This window comes from Bolinopsis microptera, chromosome 2, assembly GCF_026151205.1.
Source record: "Bolinopsis microptera isolate Bmic1 chromosome 2, MBARI_Bmic_1.0, whole genome shotgun sequence".
Lineage (NCBI taxonomy): Eukaryota > Metazoa > Ctenophora > Tentaculata > Lobata > Bolinopsidae > Bolinopsis > Bolinopsis microptera.
The window spans coordinates 3118268-3137908 of NC_087073.1; the positions used below are offsets into that span (position 1 = coordinate 3118268).

General features: G+C 41.6%; 1 protein-coding gene across 1 annotated transcript in view; it reads left to right on the plus strand.

Annotated features, from left to right (window-relative positions):
• LOC134811615 (semaphorin-4A-like) overlaps positions 1-18848 on the plus strand; it is a 62662-nt gene extending 43814 nt beyond the window's left edge. The window contains exons 14-24 of the mRNA XM_063818591.1: positions 250-323; positions 593-708; positions 5516-5644; positions 5808-5908; positions 6025-6171; positions 11930-12072; positions 12984-13122; positions 15730-15899; positions 16168-16260; positions 16588-16663; positions 17454-18848. Of these exons, the coding sequence (XP_063674661.1) occupies positions 250-323; positions 593-708; positions 5516-5644; positions 5808-5908; positions 6025-6171; positions 11930-12072; positions 12984-13122; positions 15730-15899; positions 16168-16260; positions 16588-16663; positions 17454-17791 (1526 nt within the window). The 3' untranslated portion in view covers positions 17792-18848. The remainder of the gene's footprint in view (positions 1-249; positions 324-592; positions 709-5515; positions 5645-5807; positions 5909-6024; positions 6172-11929; positions 12073-12983; positions 13123-15729; positions 15900-16167; positions 16261-16587; positions 16664-17453) is intronic.
• The last annotated feature ends 793 nt before the right edge of the window (positions 18849-19641 follow it).

The following is a 19641-nucleotide window of genomic DNA, read 5'->3' on the forward strand; positions in this document are numbered from 1 at the left end:
GTTTGCCAATATTTCAGTCACTGAGCTGCGACTGTAACAGAGATGTGGTTGTGTTATACTTACTCCTTTATAATATTATGTTTAACCTACTGCTTTATAATATTATGTTTAACCTACTCAGCTACTCCTTCAATAATGGGATATCAGTTTCAAAGGAACTAATTCTTTCAGATACTTTAAAACTAAGCTACTAACCGAAAAATAAGTGAGATAATTTGACTAAATCGTGATTCAGATTTGTTGTTTCAGCTGAAGGGAAAGTTATTCGTGTTACATACGATAAAGGTAGCCCCCACATCATCTATGATCAGACCTTCCAAGCGGTACGTTATGTACGGTTATTTATTGTTTTCTCAATTCAAAACAAAACGTTTAACTTTTTTTAAATTTAGTCAGACTGTCTCAAGATTAAAAAAGATCTAGAAGCTGGTATGTAATTCGTTAAATGTCTAGACATACCTCAATTTTAAACCATACAAAAAGAATGCAACTCTTGTTGAATGTTGAGTCCGTCTGATCATGATGAGTTATGATAGGTAGGTAGTTATGATGATTGATGCTAGACCACATGCTTTTAAAACTCTTTTTTCAGGCTAATAGCGAGATATTATCTCTGCTCCTTGACCAAGATAAGATCTACGCTCTCTCCCAGACCTCCGTCACGATGATCCCTTCAGAATACGATTGTGGCAAACCTAAAACATGCCAGTAAGTGAAACACGTCCACCTAAGTGGCAGGGTAAAAGTGAGGAATTTACCGTGCCTTATGAACAATATCTCTTGTTATCGCTTCTAATATCTACTGATAACTTTAAAAAGTCTCCAAATTAATTACGATAATTCTCCTAAACTGTGGTCAGACCAAGATGTAATTACGGTGAATCGTGATTTCTTAGTAACTCCTCGAATAATTTGAAACAAAATTAATGTATACGTCGGCTGTCTATTTACTTGAATTATGTCCATTCAGACTAATTTATGATGACATTTTGGTAATTGTTTTAATTTTGTAGGGGTTGGACATCATTTTATATATAGAAGTTAACCCTGCCATACTATGTAGATAAGTTTGAAAGCAGTTGAAAGAGGTTTCCCGTGCCAGCAGCCATGTACATAATATGCAGTAATTATCAGCTAACCATGTTTATTGCATCCAATCTGTTTATTGTTAAAGTACAGTTAGAAAGGCATTGAAGTGTGTAAAGGCAAGGGCTCTGTGTGGGGAATTGCTTGATTTGCCAGTTCTCATTTGTCGCCCACTTATATGCGACTGTATGGAACGCGCAAGTCCAGATCTTTTGTTATCCACTCCACGTGTGCGCGGCTTAATATAATATAGCTAGCTGGCGCGCTAGCTATAGCTGCATGAGCCCGGCCGCTCCGATCCCTGCGATAGCCAGCTCTAACTAGCCTGGCTACATAGTGCCGCTCTAGCTGCTCTATTAACAATTTAGCTAGCTTTAATATCAAATTGCAAGATATACGCTAACAAGAAAAAGCGTTTCAATCGATCTTTATCGGCTAGATCAAAAGTTATCAAGTAATGTGTATTTTGTACTATTAATCGTCGATCCAGTCCATTCCATCGCTGACCAAGCACATGCGTCGCATGCTCGGCCAGGCCCGACTGCACAAAAATTCTTGCTTGGTAGATTGGTGACAAGAATTTAATCAACATAATATTACGAAATGACACAAGTTATTAAAAATAAACGATGTCGTGACCCTTACTTGCGAAAGTTCAACATAATATCCTTAAATTTGATTATAAAGTCTTGACACAAGTTGGCATTTGTAATATTATGTACTAGGTGTGTTACAGTAAAAGTTGACTTTATCGATTATAGTTAGATTATCGTCGACCCATTTGTTCGGTCAATATTATGTTGAATTTAACAGAATGCACACGAAACTTTATTTATAGATGCCTGTAATCTTCATTTGCCTTAACAATGTAACCAATAGATATTGAGCAACCAATCTTAATCGCAATAATCTAAAGACGATTTAATTGTCCTCTGTACATCCTGTCGTCTCATATCCTCGAATACCTAAATCCAGAGCAAGGTTTGCCAAATTTACCTGTGTTTGTGACGTGGGCTTTTTCGAATTTGCAGCTCCTTTTAAGGTACTTGATGGCTAGCAGTTATGAGAAGCTACACATCCAGCGGTTCAAACAAATGTCTTAAGAATTTCTAAATTTGTTGGTAATAATTACAACCGATTATAGAATATAGATATGTTACATTTTCTGGCGGGCCGTTGCTAAGTCAGTCAACTGCGTCCAGTGCATCATTAGAGCTTCTTAGAAAACTATAATCCTTATCGCCCGTCCTGGAGCCAAACTCATTACCTCAATAGCCGTAAAACGTCATTCATTGAGCCGATGTGGTCAAATTACAAACAGAAGAAAGTCAATAATACTCTTATACTCTTATAGCCAGAAGTTTTAACAATTAATATTTCGATTAGACGTAGACCAATTTCAACCTTCAAACATTTACGAGAATAAGTATTAAAACGCCGTCTTACTATGTGAACAGCGCCCCTAACCTCAGTGCTCCCTCAGATCTTGTATATCCCACCCCTAACCCCAGTGCTCCCCTCAGATCTTGTATATCCCACCCCTAACCCCAGTGCCCCTCTCAGATCTTGTATATTTAAAGTCACTATTGTGACGGTGGGGGGGAACCAACGGGCATTAATGGCAGTATTTTAAAATTTTGTTCAGACTGCCACTGCCATTAATGCCCATTAATGCCCATTAATGCCCATTAATGCCCATATTTAATAGAAAAATCGAAACCATGAGACACGTGCTTTCTCGACAGTAGTAGTTCTCTATCTCAGATGGCATCTAATACGCAGACCACATGAGCACCAGCTTTCAATCGGTACTAGAGCACTGAGGCGAGATCCTTCCGGGATGTATGATCCTTCTTCGTCTGTATCAGTATCGCATGACCCATAGCCTTGCTGGCTAAGCTCGGGTGGGCGACAATTGACCCCCCGACAATTGACCCTAACCCTGACCCTAACCCTAAGTCCTAACCCTAACCCTAACCCTAACCCTAACCCTAACCCTAACCCTAACCCTAACCCTAACCCTGACCCTGACCCTGACCCTGACCCTGACCCTGACCCTGACCCTGACCCAGGACCCTGACCCTGACCCTGACCCAGGACCCTGACCCTGACCCTGACCCTGACCCTGACCCTGACCCTGACCCTGACCCTGACCCTGACCCAGGACCCTGACCCTGACCCTGACCCTGACCCAGGACCCTGACCCTGACCCTGACCCTGACCCTGACCCTGACCCTGACCCAGGACCCTGACCCTGACCCTGACCCTGACCCTGACCCAGGACCCTGACCCTAACCTTTATCCTGACCCTGACCCTGACCCTGACCCTGACCCTGACCCTGACCCTGACCCTGACCCTGACCCTGACCCTAACCCTGACCCTAACCATAACCCTGACCCTGACCCTAGGACCCAGGACCCTGACCCAGGACCCTGACCGTACCCTGACCCAGGACCCTGACCCTGACCCTGACCCTGACCCTGACCCTGACCCTGACCCTGACCCTGACCCTGACCCTGACCCTGACCCCGACCCTGACCCTGACCCTGACCCTGACCCTGACCCAGGACCCTGACCCTGACCCTGACCCTGACCCTGACCCTGACCCTGACCCAGGACCCTGACCCTGACCCTGACCCTGACCCTGACCCTGACCCAGGACCCTGACCCAGGACCCTGACCCTAACCTTTATCCTGACCCTAACCTTTATCCTGACCCTGACCCTGACCCTGACCCTGACCCTAACCCTGACCCTGACCCTGACCCTGACCCTGACCCTGACCCTGACCCTGACCCTGACCCTGACCCTGACCCTGACCCTGACCCTGACCCTGACCCTGACCCTAACCCTGACCCTAACCATAACCCTGACCCTGACCCTAGGACCCTGACCCAGGACCCTGACCGTACCCTGACCCAGGACCCTGACCCTGACCCTGACCCTGACCCTGACCCTGACCCTGACCCTGACCCTGACCCTGACCCTGACCCTGACCCTGACCCTGACCCTGACCCTGACCCTGACCCTGACCCTGACCCTGACCCTGACCCTGACCCTGACCCAGGACCCTGACCCTGACCCTGACCCTGACCCTGACCCTGACCCTGACCCTGACCCTGATCCTGACCCTGACCCTGACCCTGACCCTGACCCTGACCCTAACCCAGGACCCTGACCCAGGACCCTGACCCTGACCCTGACCCTAACCCTAACCCAGGACCCTGACCGTACCCAGGACCCTGACCTAGGACCCTGACCTAGGACCCTGACCTAGGATCCTGACCCTAACTCGATCAATTGACCCAAGTGTAATTACATGGTGGGTCAATTGTCGGGGGTCAATTGTCGTACTAAGCCCTTGATTTCGCGACAATTGACCCCAGCGTAATTACATAGGGGGTAAATTGTCGGGGGGTCAATTGTCGTACTAAACCCTAGATTTCGCGACAATTGACCCCAGTGTAATTATATAAGGGGTCAATTGTCGGGGGGCCGTCAATTGTCGGGGGGTCAATTGTCGGGGGGTCAATTGTCGGGGGGTCAATTGTCGGGGGGTCAATTTTCGTACTAAACCCTAGATTTTGCGACAATTGACCCCAGTGTAATTACATAAGGGATCAATTGTCGGGGGGTCAATTGTCGGGGGGTCAATTGTCGCGCTACCCTAAGCTCTTGGTCACCTGGAGAGGGGGCAACCTAATTTATGTCAGAAACAACAGAAACAACCTTATTATAGCTGTAGGAGCAGTGTTATTTTAACCAAGCAAGGTGGGCACAAACGTGACGTCACAAGCTCGGTGGGGAGCATAATTAGATCTCCCAATATCTCGGGATAGGAAGCAGATAAAAAGGTCCGGTTTTGACTAATCTTAGTTATATGTTACATAACAACAATATATTAAAATATAAGGGTGGGTTATTTTTGGGCGTCATGAACCTTTAATATGGTCTGTAGACAGGATATTTATTGTAGGTATGAAATAGACGTGACCTGAAAGTTTCAAAAGCGAATAAAAAAGTATGGGCATTAATGGCAGTATTTTAAAATTTTGCACAGACTGCCACTGCCATTAATGCCCATTAATGCCCATTAATGCCCATAAATGCCCATTAATGCCCATTAATGCCCGTTGGTTCCCCCCGTGACGGTACATTCGAACTAGACAGAAACAAAGTGCCCCTCTCAGATCTTGTATATCCCACCCCTAACCCCAGTGCCCCCTCAGATCTTGTATATCCCACCCCTAACCCCAGTGCCCCTCTCAGATCTTGTATATCCCACCCCTAACCCCAGTGCTCCCCTCAGATCTTGTATATCCCACCCCTAACCCCAGTGCCCCTCTCAGATCTTGTATATCCCACCCCTAACCCCAGTGCTCCCCTCAGATCTTGTATATCCCACCCCTAACCCCAGTGCCCCTCTCAGCTCTTGTATATCCCACCACTACCCTATGTGTGGGTGGTGTTACGGACAAGGCACCTGGTCCTGCACTGAGTCCCACACTTGTACTACCTCCTGGATATCTCCTTTATCACAGTGCGAGGACCCTCCCACGTAAGTTTGCAATGTTGAATCTTACATTCTGATGAATACTCACTGACATTTTAGGATTTTGTGCTATTGATAAATGATGCGACCATTCTCAGAACAGAGACTGAGAGACAGCTCATATCTTTCGAACTTTGCTACATGCTTATTGAAATCTAACTAACAACAGGTTTAAGTCTGTACCAAAGAATGAGACCTTCCGAGAGGGTGAAACAGCAATACTTGTCTGTTCTGCCAGGGACAGCCATCCTTTCTTCTGGACAAAACCAGGTTAGTTAAGCTGTGAGTATAACTGTAAGCACACTAAATTTTAGTGATCATTCTTTTAGAAGATATTGATATGGTAATTTATTTTCACGTCCGTCTTGAACACCACTCTCTGTCAGGAGGAGTAATTCCCCGGAAGAGCAAGACAATGGATAACGGTCACCTGCTGATACCTCTCCTCCGGGCTGAAGATGAGGGCTGCTACCGGTGTAATATGAACAACACAAGCGGAGCTGTATTCGCGGAGGCCTGCCTGTCCGTCCTCGGTTTGTTTGATTTTTGTACTGATTTTCCGATGTTTTCCAATTTAAAAAAATAAAATTTGCCTGTTTTAGGTTGTTGTCTGGTAACTTTCAGGTGATTTACAAATGAAAGTCCATTGTTTCAGTTTTAAATAAGGTTGTAACATAAAATATTCATTTCGTCATTTGAAAACTTAAATTTGAAAAGGTTAAAAATCTACGTTGTTGACAAGAAAGGGTGGTTTGCTATCATGCTTTCCGTACAACTATGTTGTTACTACATAATATCATAAATTGTCTTTAGCTAAATCTAGAGTCCTGGGTTTCTATAAAATAGAATTGGTCCATTTAAACGTCTCTCACGAAGGTGTTTACACCAAGTATCTTTAAAGTTGAGTTGTGGGACCCTTGTAGGAAGCCCCCTCACCTGAAGGTATTTCATTCAAACTCTTTGCACTCAACGGTCGTGATGAGTCTGTTTTTCTGAAGTTGGGGTTCCTGATGGATGCCATGGAGATGTTGGTCACGTTGTTTTGCGCAGTGGTGCTGAACCTCTGTAGTTTCCTCTTGAGGAACCCTGACAATGCCTGACCCCTCATTATGAGGATCACTGGATTTAGTGCTGCATTAATGAACGGACACATCACCCCTGTCAGATAAGAAATCATGCTCACGGTTCTTTGGCTGCTTTTGTCAAATTTTTTCTCTAAAATTCCATATGCTTTGAGACAATAATTTATAGGGTAATACACGTAGGCCGTATTGCAAAAGAAGAATAAGACTGTAAGCATGAAAATGGTGATGGTTATTTGCCGTTGTGTTTGCGTGTTAGCGGTTCTGTCAGGTCGCTGCTTGAGAATGGTCCGTATTTGAACTGCCATGCAGACAAGGACTATACAAGAGGGAATTAGGTAGGGTATACTTATGAATAAGGCTACATTGCGGCACTCGCCCTTATCTCCAGTGCCGCTGATATAAAGAACTTGATATTGACCAGGAGAGTACACATAAGTATTTAAAAGAGAGTGGTGTGGATCCCAGCTGGTCAACTGCCAGATTGTGAATGCAAGCAACCCGCAGGAGTAGGTAGCTGTCGCTACACCAATCCCTGTAATCCGCATCCTGTAGAAAGGTAGCAGAATGTTGATGGTGCGGACGATGGCGATGGCAAGGTTCAAGAAGACTGAAACCTTGAAGGTGATTGAGTAGATTGCGTATGCCACTGGGACAATATGCAGGGCAGCCTTGTAGGTATCTGTTTCTAGCAAGAAGAACATTATGGCCGTGAGGATGGCACCAATACCTGTGATTGAATCACAAGCCGCCATTAGCAAATACATGAATGGAACGACTTTTTTGTAAGAAGGGAAGTAGAATGATATAACCAGAGCGTTCGCTATGATAGCTTGCAGTCCTAACAATAAGTCTGCAGTTCCGACTATGTGATTAAAAACGCTTCCCAGGTAGCTGGTAGTTTTAATCCATTCTGTCGGTGCGCCGGTGCCTCCGGTTGAATAGAAGTTTGCTACCATCTAAAAAAGGTTTTTGTTACTTTTTTGCAGATAACTTGAAGGAAAACGCTAATGTTGATTTATCGAATACTTTTTCTCAAACATAGGAAAATTTGAAGTTTACTTAATTCGAATAAAATATTGTAACATGACAAACAGAAAAAGGATGATTTCAACTCTTATATTGACTATATGGAATGACGGAAAAATTGAGTGACTTAAAAAAATGTAGAGCTGGAAGCGAAGGTCAGTCCACTGTGCCACATTATGAGCCCTGCGATATTGTGGAGTAGAGGCGGCATGTCGGGGGGGGGGGGGGGGGGGGGCAGCATGTCAAAGCAGTCCACGGAGGACGGACAGTGCTTGATTATTGGACATGCTAGAGACAGCTGTAGATTATGGTATACTCCTCTATCAGTAATACTAAGGGTTCACAGCTGCCTAGTACTAGTAGTAGTAGTAGCTGCCTAGTATACTTTATAAACAAGTTTTACTCATTCATATCAACGAATGGACACTGTGTGACACTGATAGTGGCGTACTGGAGAAAGGTCAGTAATATCCATAACCTTAATATAAGGCTCTTAAATACAGCTCTCCAACTACCAGCAACATTCCATACAAGCTAACGTGCTGGATGTTTTCAATGAGAAAGTCTTCCAAATGCCTTAGTTGAGCTTGATGGAGCGCCTATTTGAGACTACTGACCAATCTACCGACGTGAACTCAGGAACTAACCAAGGATCCCTCTCCTGACAATAACCTTATCCTAGCTCATTAGGGAGCACAAAAAACCACCGCATTGGCTACTAAGGACATAAAGGATCTAGTGAGGGATGATAAAGGGCGGCTCTGTTTACCCCAGGTAAAGCATTATGACGGCTCTGACACCTGGCTCACGTCCTTATCTGACGCAGGGCGCCTGAAGGAATGAGTTACTTTTTGGTGTGGTCCCCGTCAGCCTTCTAATGGGCACTTAGCAGGGCTGATTTTAAACGCTGGCACTACCGGTCTATGAAATTCTACGAAAGCAGGAGAAAACAAGTCTGAAAATACGGCAAACACGTGTTTCTTTATGGTCTGCTACTTACCTAACGGAGATTTGAAAATCGAGAACATGTGAAATATGCGAGTAACAGATGAGTGTTACATTTGCTAGCTGGAGGTTTTTCGAATTAAATTTACAATTAGTCATGAGTTTTAGGTTGACGACATGGACTATGAAAATGGTCGTGTTAGACCACCTGTGAAAATGGTATATTACGCTTATCGCTTAAAATTACACGTAACGTGTTAAAAATACCGCAATTTGGCAGGTTTTTCAGTGTTTTGTATCACGCTCCGTAAACTTTTGTATCAACTAAAAATACTCTTACAAATATACTGCCAACAACTGTGATAGAAATGATTGATGGTTAGTAAAAAGTTCGGTGTTTGTCGTCGTCGCACATCTTGATGTGTATTTAACAAATATAAAATTACACTGTCTACAGGAACTTAAATTAGATTTGGGGATGTAAATTGTAAACATTGGTTGAACGAGATAACTTTATCAACTGTACAAATAACGTGACGTCACTGACGTCAAAACCAGTTATCTGCGTCATCAAAGCAGACTATCTGCCCATTAAATAATATTAATGGACGAGTTTGGAGACACAATGAAAACAACACATAAGAATCTCATCTTAACCTGTTTATTTCTCCACCACATGATGATCCAATTTCCCTGTATCCTACGGTTCAGGCTGCTCTCCTCTAATTCCTCCATTTAATTATTCCCTGTTCCCGATGATGATTGTGCTCAGCCGACAGGTGACTGGTGAGCGTAACGCTGCGCCGTGACTGATGAATTAGGGTCAAATTTTCAACTATTATCAGTATCCCGATTCGATTTGAGACATGGTCCATGTTTTGGGGGGCCAGCTGGTGCCCACCCCCTCCCCCCCAGATGTTAATGACTCCTCATTTCTCTCGCAGCAGCGGTGAAAGTGAATTTGTAGACGTTTGGAGGTAGATTGTGCTCGTTGCTCGGTTATAAACACTGAAATTAGATTTAATGTTATGTTTGGAGCTGTTAGTAGCTCTGGTTTGGCTGAGTAACTAAACATTACATTTTACCTTAGTTTACAAGTCCTCTGTTAGTTTACAAGTCCTCTCTTCAAAATTAGATGGTAGATGTAAATCAGAACTTGAAATCTTCTTAGATTCTTAGTGGGATTATTTCAGACAATTTATTTCGCTCTATTTTTACTTAACCTTTAATAAATACACTAGGGCTAATTGTACTATATTATGCTAATTGTACTGTTATATGCTAATTGTACTCATATGTAAGGTATGAACTAAAAGAAAGTAAGAGAATTTTAAAATCATTTATCCCTCTCCTCAGTGCTAGTCCCCGATGGTCCTTATCGTGTTGTTTAGTGGCTTTAAGCTTTGGGGTTGTGAAATAATTCTGACAATAGTCAAGCTAATGCTATAACTGGTGCAATACGAGCACGATTCAGTTTTAAAAAACGTACAAATTCCTTTCTGTAGATAACAGTACAAACAACTTTTCGAGTTTTTAAGATTAGATGTAAGATATAATAATTTCTCAAAAATTCACGGCAATATTGGAAGAATATTTTAATTATAAATTTAATCAACCTAACTACATCAATAATCTTTAATGGAATCTATTCTACTCCAAACAGAGAATTTAAAACAATCAGATAAAGGACCCAAAACCGCCAAAATCCCACTTAAACAACTGATAAAATGCCAATGTTAAAGTTGAGAAACAGTATATCTGGTTTGCCGAGCACTAGATACAGGTGAGGTTATGAGGGAGAGTGCAGATTCTCTGATCGGCCTGATCACCACAGCACTTATCTTCTTCTTAACAGATCCTCTGATCTCCTTACCACGCCAGATCAGGATGGCTGGGTTGAAAGCAGCGTTGATGTAAGGACACAGCACTCCCAGGCAATACTGTAATCTCAGCTGTTCTATGTAGCCTAGACCCAGCGAGGTTTGCCTGTGTAAGTCGGGGTTTTTGATGAATCTATCGTAGTAAAGGATGGGGTAGACGATGTAGAGAGTGTTGCAGAAGAAGAAGAGAAGTGTTAACATCAGGATTGTTTTAGTAATTTCTTTATTCTTGTCGGACTCGGAGCTCCGGGAGGGGTTTGGCTTTAAGACCGCTCGAATTTGTATAGCCATGCATATTACGGCTACGACTGAAGGGAGGACGAATGGTACTGTAATAAATAGAGTAGCATTCCTGAATTCTTCTGTCTCAGATATGCCAGAGTATCCCAATATTTGGTATCCTGAAGGTTTATACAAGAGCTTCTCCAACTCCTTTCTGTCCGGTCTCAACAATTCAACCTTCCTTTTGATGAGGAGAGCCACCGATAAGAAGACGGAAGCTGCACTGTACAATGTGACAGCAACACCAATAGTAACTCTCTTCATTCTGTAGAAGGGGCGGGTTATGTTGATGGTTCTGACGATGCTGATGATAAGATTGAGGAAGACTGAGACCCTGAAGGTTATGGAGAAGATGAAGTAGGTTGGGACCAGGAGGTAGTTGCCGGGATTACCTTTAGGTTCAGGGTGGTATTCCAGGATCAGGAACATTAGACCGTTCAGAAGTGCTGCCACACCAGTCATTGAGTCAGTCACTGACAGCAGGATGTACATGAACGGAACCATTTTCTTGACAATGTTTTTGTAGTAAGCTGTGACGATGAGATTGAGCACCAACGTTTGAACAGCTAGCCCCAACTCCGTTACTCCAATACACGTGTTGAACCACTTCCCAAGGTACTCACTTGATGAATTGAAGGGAGATGATGTACTGGAAGTGGATGTCATTGTTTGCTGCCTATCTGATGTATAAGGTTGTTAAGTTTTTACTAGTGATTCAAACAAAGATATCAAAGTAATTCACGATAACATGTTGTCTGAACAAACTAACTATACCATGGGTTGCGCTAGGTTCTAATATAATCGGAAATTTCTGGACACCTGGTTAACCTGAAAAACGATAGTTTCTATAAAAGGCCTGGGTTCACGACTAACTAGGTCAATAACATGCCAACTTCTTAAAAAGGCCCTTTAAAAACTCAGGATATTATTCCTTGTTATCATATTAGTTGTTATAAATGATACGAACGATTTGCCTTGAACTTTGGAGTTTGGTCAACCGTGCAACGATTATCCTAGGTTACCAAGAATTATGTTTGAACCTAGCGTCTCATCTTAACCATCTGAACTTTCAGTTGCACCAGCGTTCACAGATAAAGGGAAGCCACAAGACACTTCAATACAAGTTGGATACTCCAACTTGCTGCTGCCCTGCGTCGGGACTGGGAGCCCTAAACCTGCTGCCACCTGGGAGCGGATAGGACCTAAACTACCTGAGGTTAGTTTAAACTTGGTCTCATGGTGTTTGTTTGATACTTCTTGATATTTTGTTATGTTAATATTTGGAAATTGTGGACTGCAACGATGACACCATTGTCCACTTTGCTGCCGCCATGACGACTAAATTTGGGCTGTAGAGTGTAGAAGCTGTAGTAGTATTGTAAATGAAATTACAGAAATTTCTAAAATAACATGGATCATTTAGAAACATTCTGGCGTTATAAAAGTCAAACTATTGAAACACATCTGAACTAAAGCTTTGCTCAAGAGTATGAAAATCCAGTTTTAAGTAGCTAAAAGATGGAGGTTTTGCCACCTATTTCTTGCATACATCTTCCATCATCTCTTTTTAAGTGAGATGTCAGCATGTATTCCAGCTGGTGCCAGATATCTCTGGGGTCTAAATGATTTGTTGATACGAATGCGGAATGAGACGTTCGGTTTTTGACAGAAACTCGAGACTAACGACTTGAAAATTATTGTATGACCATTTAAAGGCTATTTAAGTATTTATCAGGATAGTTCTAAACTTGTTGCTCTATAACTGGTCCGGTTACGAAAGTAATTGCCACACGTCAAATCAACATGTCAAGAGTCGCTTGTCAGAATAAACCAAAATAACCATAATATATTATCAAAAACCAAATGTTGTCAACTTCCAGGTACACCTAAATCATTTCCGAGGCCCAGTACACTCCCTACATCCCTACTGATATCACCCTAACTTAACTTTTATATCCAATCTTACGCTGACGAGTTATATTAGTGCTTTTCAATACAAATTAAAACGAGGCCTTCATGTTATGAAGCCAGGGTTTGGACTGGCTTTTACCCGCTTAAAACGTTTTCATCACGTGACACGTTACTCAATAAATGTAATAGATTTGTAATTAGTTTGGTTTTTCGCAGGGCTCAGTAGTCCTGGAGGACGGGTCTCTGAAACTGATCAGAGTGATGACTATAGATGCTGGTCAGTACAAGTGTACGTTGGAGAACCAGGAGGGTACAGTTCACCAGTTCATCAACCTCCGGGTCGACAGTCCTACAGGTAAATATCTTAATAATCAGTTAATTTATTAATTGATCGCCTTAATTCTCTTAAGTATGATTAAGTGGTTTATATTTTCTATTTAGTGTTATGCCTTGTTGGGGCAGCTGGTGCTTTTACACGATGGGCATTGTTTGGTGCTGATAACTGCTGCGCTCAAGATGAATTGTACCAATTGACCAAATATGATAATTGTATAATATTATGACTTAAATTGCGGGTAACCACCGTGGCCGGCCAGGGTTCATGAGAATTTCCAGACATCTTGACCAAGCCGCGACAAAGATTTTAGTAGTAATGGCCCGGTCTTCACATCTGGCAGCTGGTATCCAAGCTCACATGCTCGCTTATCTAATGTCACGCCAAATCATCATTTATTGTTGACTCGTGTTAATCTATACAGTTGGCACTCCTGCTAAGGCAATGATTTGGCACGTGATTTAAATAGTCGAGACTGAGAGGCTGTTGTTACAATACTGATATAATAATAGAGGGAGGGGGGTAATAATAAATGTCGTGGTTAGGAAACTTAACTTATATCCTATTGGAGTATTTTTAGGGGAATACAACTAATAAACAACTATTTGGTATTGGTCACATATCGCGAAAGTCCTCTTTTTGAAAGTAAAGGGGGATGAGTGGGGTGTCGAGATCCTACTTAAGGGGGCCGGGGGTCTTCAATCGCTCGCGCAATACAATTACACATAAGCGCTGACCTCAGACCACCGGCGATAATTTCGGCTAGGAAAAATATTTTTCCATAGAACCAAAAGCAGCTGGTAGATATCACTCCCCTCTATCAGAAACAACTATAAAGTCAATTTCGAGAGAATTTTGATGAAGACCCCCGGCCCCCTTAAGGAATACATTTTCAAACAACCTTTCATATTACCTCACAAATAATTAATCGATGAACACATTAAATTACGAAAGGGCAAATAATAAAAAATCGAGTAATGAGTAATGACCAGCTGAAATTGACTAAAAGGTATCGAAAAATTCATGATTTTGATCATTTATTTGACTGAGGCCTCGACAACCTTCCTTTAAGAGGCCCTGCTATAAATTATAAAATGGTTAACTCCTGCATCGATTCTCAGAAACCACCTCCCCTAAAATGAGAGGCAATATAGATTATATACTAGTGAATATATTATATATACAGGGTGGGCCAAAAGTCAGTGGGCATACGTTGGCCTTAATAGCTCCGCTGTGTTTTATATTTGAGAGCTGTTGCTTTGCAGATGGCATACTGTACTTACTGGTTCGAGGATTTCGTCGTCAAAATTTGAAAATTCGAATATTTTAGACCACGTCCATTCAATATTAAAACACCTAGATATTGTTTTCTCTGAACATGTTGAACGCCTATTTTTTTCAGAGACGGTAGATTATGAAATGTCGCATATGATCTGAAAACATGAGGCAAAACAGATTAGAAATGACGAAGTTATCAAGCATTTTCTGTATCGCGTTAACAACATTGACTGGGTGATTATGTGGCACCGTGACACGACACCTTAATTGGGCACCCTTAACAATTCCCATAATGTTTAACGGGGTGGTTAACGGGGTCACCTAATCACGTGATTAGGTAAACCAATCACCTGATCACACGTAATCAATAAACTCGTTATGCTTCATATCTCTGTCATCTGAGAAGCTGCAGTTCTAATTTTTTTCTTGGAGGACTTCGCCGCGCCGCGCGAACTAGCATTCTTGCATCGCATCGTCGATCGTTGCTCTGCTTCGCAGAGCAACGATCTCGATGGGTTGACATCGTCAATCAAATTTTTTCAGGACAAGCGTAATTCGAATGGTCAAACACAATTCAATAAAATTGAGCTCGATTCGATTATCAAAACTATCAAATAAATGCAAAAATGAACCTTCATTTGAAAAAAACGAACTCTAATATTTATCGATTCGACAAATTCCTCGAACCAGTGGTGGTAGTAAGTCATACCAGAAAGAATTATTTCAATTGGGCACTCAGTGACTGAGCTATTAAGGCCAACGTATGCCCACTGACTTTTGGCCCACCCTGTATATTACTAGTGAACTATAGTAAACCCCTGCATTACTGCTCGATTCTGAGAATTTCGATTTGTTCACAGATGTCGATAATTTTTCAGTATGTGGTCCTGGCCGGCATAGCTTAGAATTGCAGACCGTGATGGAAAACGGAGAAAAGTTGAGAAAATAAACGAAAAGTAAACGATTTGTAAAAATTAAAACTTAATGGGTGAACATCTGTTATCTGACTTGGTAATAGCATGTGTTAAAGTAGTAATGGAAAATATGATCGAGAAACAGATCTAGGTAGAGTAATGACCACTGACCAGCCAAGACCACAATCTGCACAGCTGTGGTCCTCCAGTAAAGTTTAGTTTCATCTAAAAACTGTTTTTATAGCGAAGTCGCGCCGGTTTTAGTACATTTAACATTAATGGCAAATGATCTAAGGTCCGCACTTACAGATGAGGAAAACTGAATTTAAATAACAAATTCTAAAGTTCTAAATTTGAATTTACATTTAAGTCTAAATTTAAAATCCAATATTCGATAGACATTAAACAAAACTAACACAATTTCTCTCCATATCAGACGCGATCACTAACGGAACAGAAGAGCAACAATATGGTAACCAGATGAACAAGCGGACGATAATAACTCTAATAATATGTGTGCTAGTTGTGGTGCTCTGCTTTGTAACCGGATTTGTGGCCTTCACGTTTAGGAGACGACAAAGGAAACGCCGTAATAATAGACACGAGGTAAGTCGTGCGATGCTATTTTGGAGTTAACTTATATGCTCAGAACATCTGGAGTTTTTATTCAAGTTTTTATTCAAGCGTTATACTATATAATAATGCCCTATATAATATAGTATACTATATAGTATAGTATATAATATATATACTATATGGTATATTATAATTCTGTTGGTCAAATAAACGTCTCTGTCCATCTATTTTACGACTGCACAGTGCACCTGTTATAATACCGCATCCTCTTATAACCCTAACACATTAACTTTCTCAGTACCTAGAGAATGATAATCCCCTCGCAATGGACTCTCCTCTTCCCATTGCTAACACTCCTTTACAAGCTTTACACAATCACTGGTCCAACATGGTACGTGACTTTCCATGTTTACCCTTCAAATAAGGGTCCTTCACATATTATTACGTAATCACTTTTTGGACAATTTTTAACCCCCCCCCTCCTCCCCCTCCGTAATCACTTTACACATTGTGCTATTGTGTCCAAATTACACTAGCGTAATCATTTGGAAACCCCCGCCCCCCCCCCCCCCCCATCGACTGATTACGTAAGATGTGAACGACCCCTAATGGTCGGTGGATAGTTGAGCAACTTGGATGCTGAATATTAACCATTTATATAAATTCCATTTCATTATATTATATTAAGTTATAGGTACTATAATTGTACTCGTTTCAGGCGGAAGAGGTACCACAGACCCCTCTAGCAGGTGCAGCCGGTCTTCACGGCCTTGTAACCCTACCTGAGGTGGAGGGTAAGTGCAGCTCATTTATATAGATCTCATTGTTGGAGTTTTAATCTAAGTGTAATGTGTTAAGTTGAAGGGAAGACAAGCTGAGCTCTTTTTAGTGTTGATCTAAACCCTAATTTGTATAACCATGTTTGATTCCACTTTGTTAGTTAGAGCTTTTATATAAATATCTGTATTTCAGATGAAGCACCCCAGCGTACACATTATAAATATCTGTATTTCAGATGAAGCTCCCCCAGCGTACACATTATAAACATCTGTATTTCAGATGAAGCTCCCCCAGCGTACACATTATAAATATCTGTATTTCAGATGAAGCTCCCCCGGCGTACACATTATAAATATCTGTATTTCAGATGAAGCTCCCCTAGCGTACACATTATAAATATCTGTATTTCAGATGAAGCTCCCCCGGCGTACACATTATAAATATCTGTATTTCAGATGAAGCTCCCCCGGCGTACACATTATAAATATCAGTATTTCAGATGAAGCTCCCCCAGCGTACACATTATAAATATCTGTATTTCAGATGAAGCTCCCCCGGCGTACACATATAAATATCTGTATTTCAGATGAAGCTCCCCAGCGTACACATTATAAATATCTGTATTTCAGATGAAGCTCCCCCAGCGTACACATTATAAATATCTGTATTTCAGATGAAGCTCCCCCAGCGTACACATTATAAATATCTGTATTTCAGATGAAGCTCCCCTAGCGTACACATTATAAATATCAGTATTTCAGATGAAGCTCCCCAGCGTACACATTATAAATATCTGTGTTTCAGATGAAGCTCCCCCAGCGTACACAGAGCACCCTCACATCCTCCGTGACCTGTCCTCAGACTACCATCTCCTCTCCTTCCCCACCCAATCCAACCCCTCTCCCGTCCTCTACCAGCCGCTAGCGCAGCACGAGTGCGGCGGCCGTCACCAAGACTGCAACTCCAGACCTCACGAGTGCAGCTCGAACGGGCCATCAGGTCCGCGCTTCATCACTTCTCTCCCAGATAGCTCTCCTAGCTTCTTATCAACTCTACCAGTTAGCAGAGAATCAGATGAACAGTATGACGTCATGCCCTCTCAAGCTGGTTATAACGCCCATTCTAACGACCCCCCCGATTGAGGGGAGCGAGGGTTTATAAATTAGGGTTTTGATTGACTGTTTTGTTCGGGTTTAAGCGAAGTGAGGTTGATAGGTTCAGCTTTGTGGAACGGGTGTTTTTCATTGGGTTGATCGGCGATAATGTTTTTTACTTCGGTTCATCAGGTTAAACCTTGTCCCTTTCCTGGTCCGTCAATTTTTTGTGACCATCAATATGATTATTTCTGCTTATTGAGTTAGTTTGTACAGAGAATTTAAATTATTCACAGGAGTTAGTTTAAAGAAAGCTTATAGATGTAATGGAATAGTAAATGCAATGATATTCCTTACTTCTACGCCGTTACAATGTCAAAATGCCACCTGAAATTAAATAAGTAGCATGTTTTGATTTTGAAGAAAAAATATTTAAGTTTAATGTTTAAATCCCAGATTTTATTCCGACAAGATGAGAAAATTTCGCCAAATATCCATTATCCACAACACTAATATTTTATACCATAGTTAACTACAGTTTCCTTTACATATTGGATTGAAGCTAAGATTCAATTGCCTAGGTTGGGTTTCACAATCCATGCCACTGGATTGATTTAGGGGGACGGATAGGAGTTTTTTATGCTACTTTATCACTTTAAGAGCTCGAGTTGTTTAAATTAAATATTCTGTAAGTTACAACAATTGGAGTGTTCTTTTAATTTAAAAATGATAATGTGGGAACATGCATACCTTTCAGTGTTACTAACCGAGGCGTGCACTTTGAACACTAGTACTTGGTAAAAAGCTTTGTGCCGATAGGATTTGCCTTGAACTGTAGAATAACATCACACCTACCAATAATATTGATAGTAACTGTTATATTGCTCATTTGCGAGAAAGATTTTTAGGAAATATGCGAGTTGGTTGATTACCATCAGTGCGATATTTTCTGTGAAAATTGGTTAATTTACTCACCACTAAATTTTGATATTTAAACATTTTAATTAATTATTATTTTATGCTGTTTTGTCAAAAATTCTTACAGTGTAATATATTTATAGCATTTTTCTTGTTTGCTGGTTTGAATTACACAAACATGACCGACAATTGATTGTTTGATTTGTTTGCCACGGCAGTCATATGTCAAATTCTACACAATGGGACATGCATGATATAGAGATGGAGCTAATCACATAAAAATGTCAAAATACAACTGCATTTTTTCAATAATCGGCAGGGTAACACCCAGGAGTCATCTTGCATCTCCAACAAAAACTTGTATAAACGCTGCAATGCTAAACCATTGCCAGAAAACGTGGCCCGTGCCCCGTAGTCGGTGGAGATTGTACAATGTTAGGACATGTTTTGCGGGGTCCATGTTTTGTTGACGAACCAGCGTTTTCTTTCCTCATTTTTGCCATCAATACACTGGACTTACCAGGGAGAAAAGGAAAACCCCAAAGCAATTTATGTTAAAGAAATCTTCGTATGAATTATATTTTTGATTTGCATTATCACGATCCGTAATTTATAATTAAAATTTAGCTTATGATAATTTGTGGGAATATTTGACGGATGTTACTCGTCTAAATTTCTTCGAAGTAGCGCGCGCCGCTTTCTTCTCGACGGCAAGTGCTACGAAGTAGCGCGCGCCGGGCCAGATCATTAACAATGGTCAATGGGAATATTTACAGGGATGCTGATCATACAGGAAGACCTTTTGGTAGTTGCTGTGACCAACTTCATAGTCAAGTTCTTGCATGTGATCAGCAACATGTCAATTTGGTACATTTTCCTCGATAAAGAGTACTTTGGGGAGAACAAATATGCTTTTGCTACACGTTGTATACCTCTCTCGTGCACTCCGGCCGGCCGGCCACCGCGCGCGATCAAAAGGG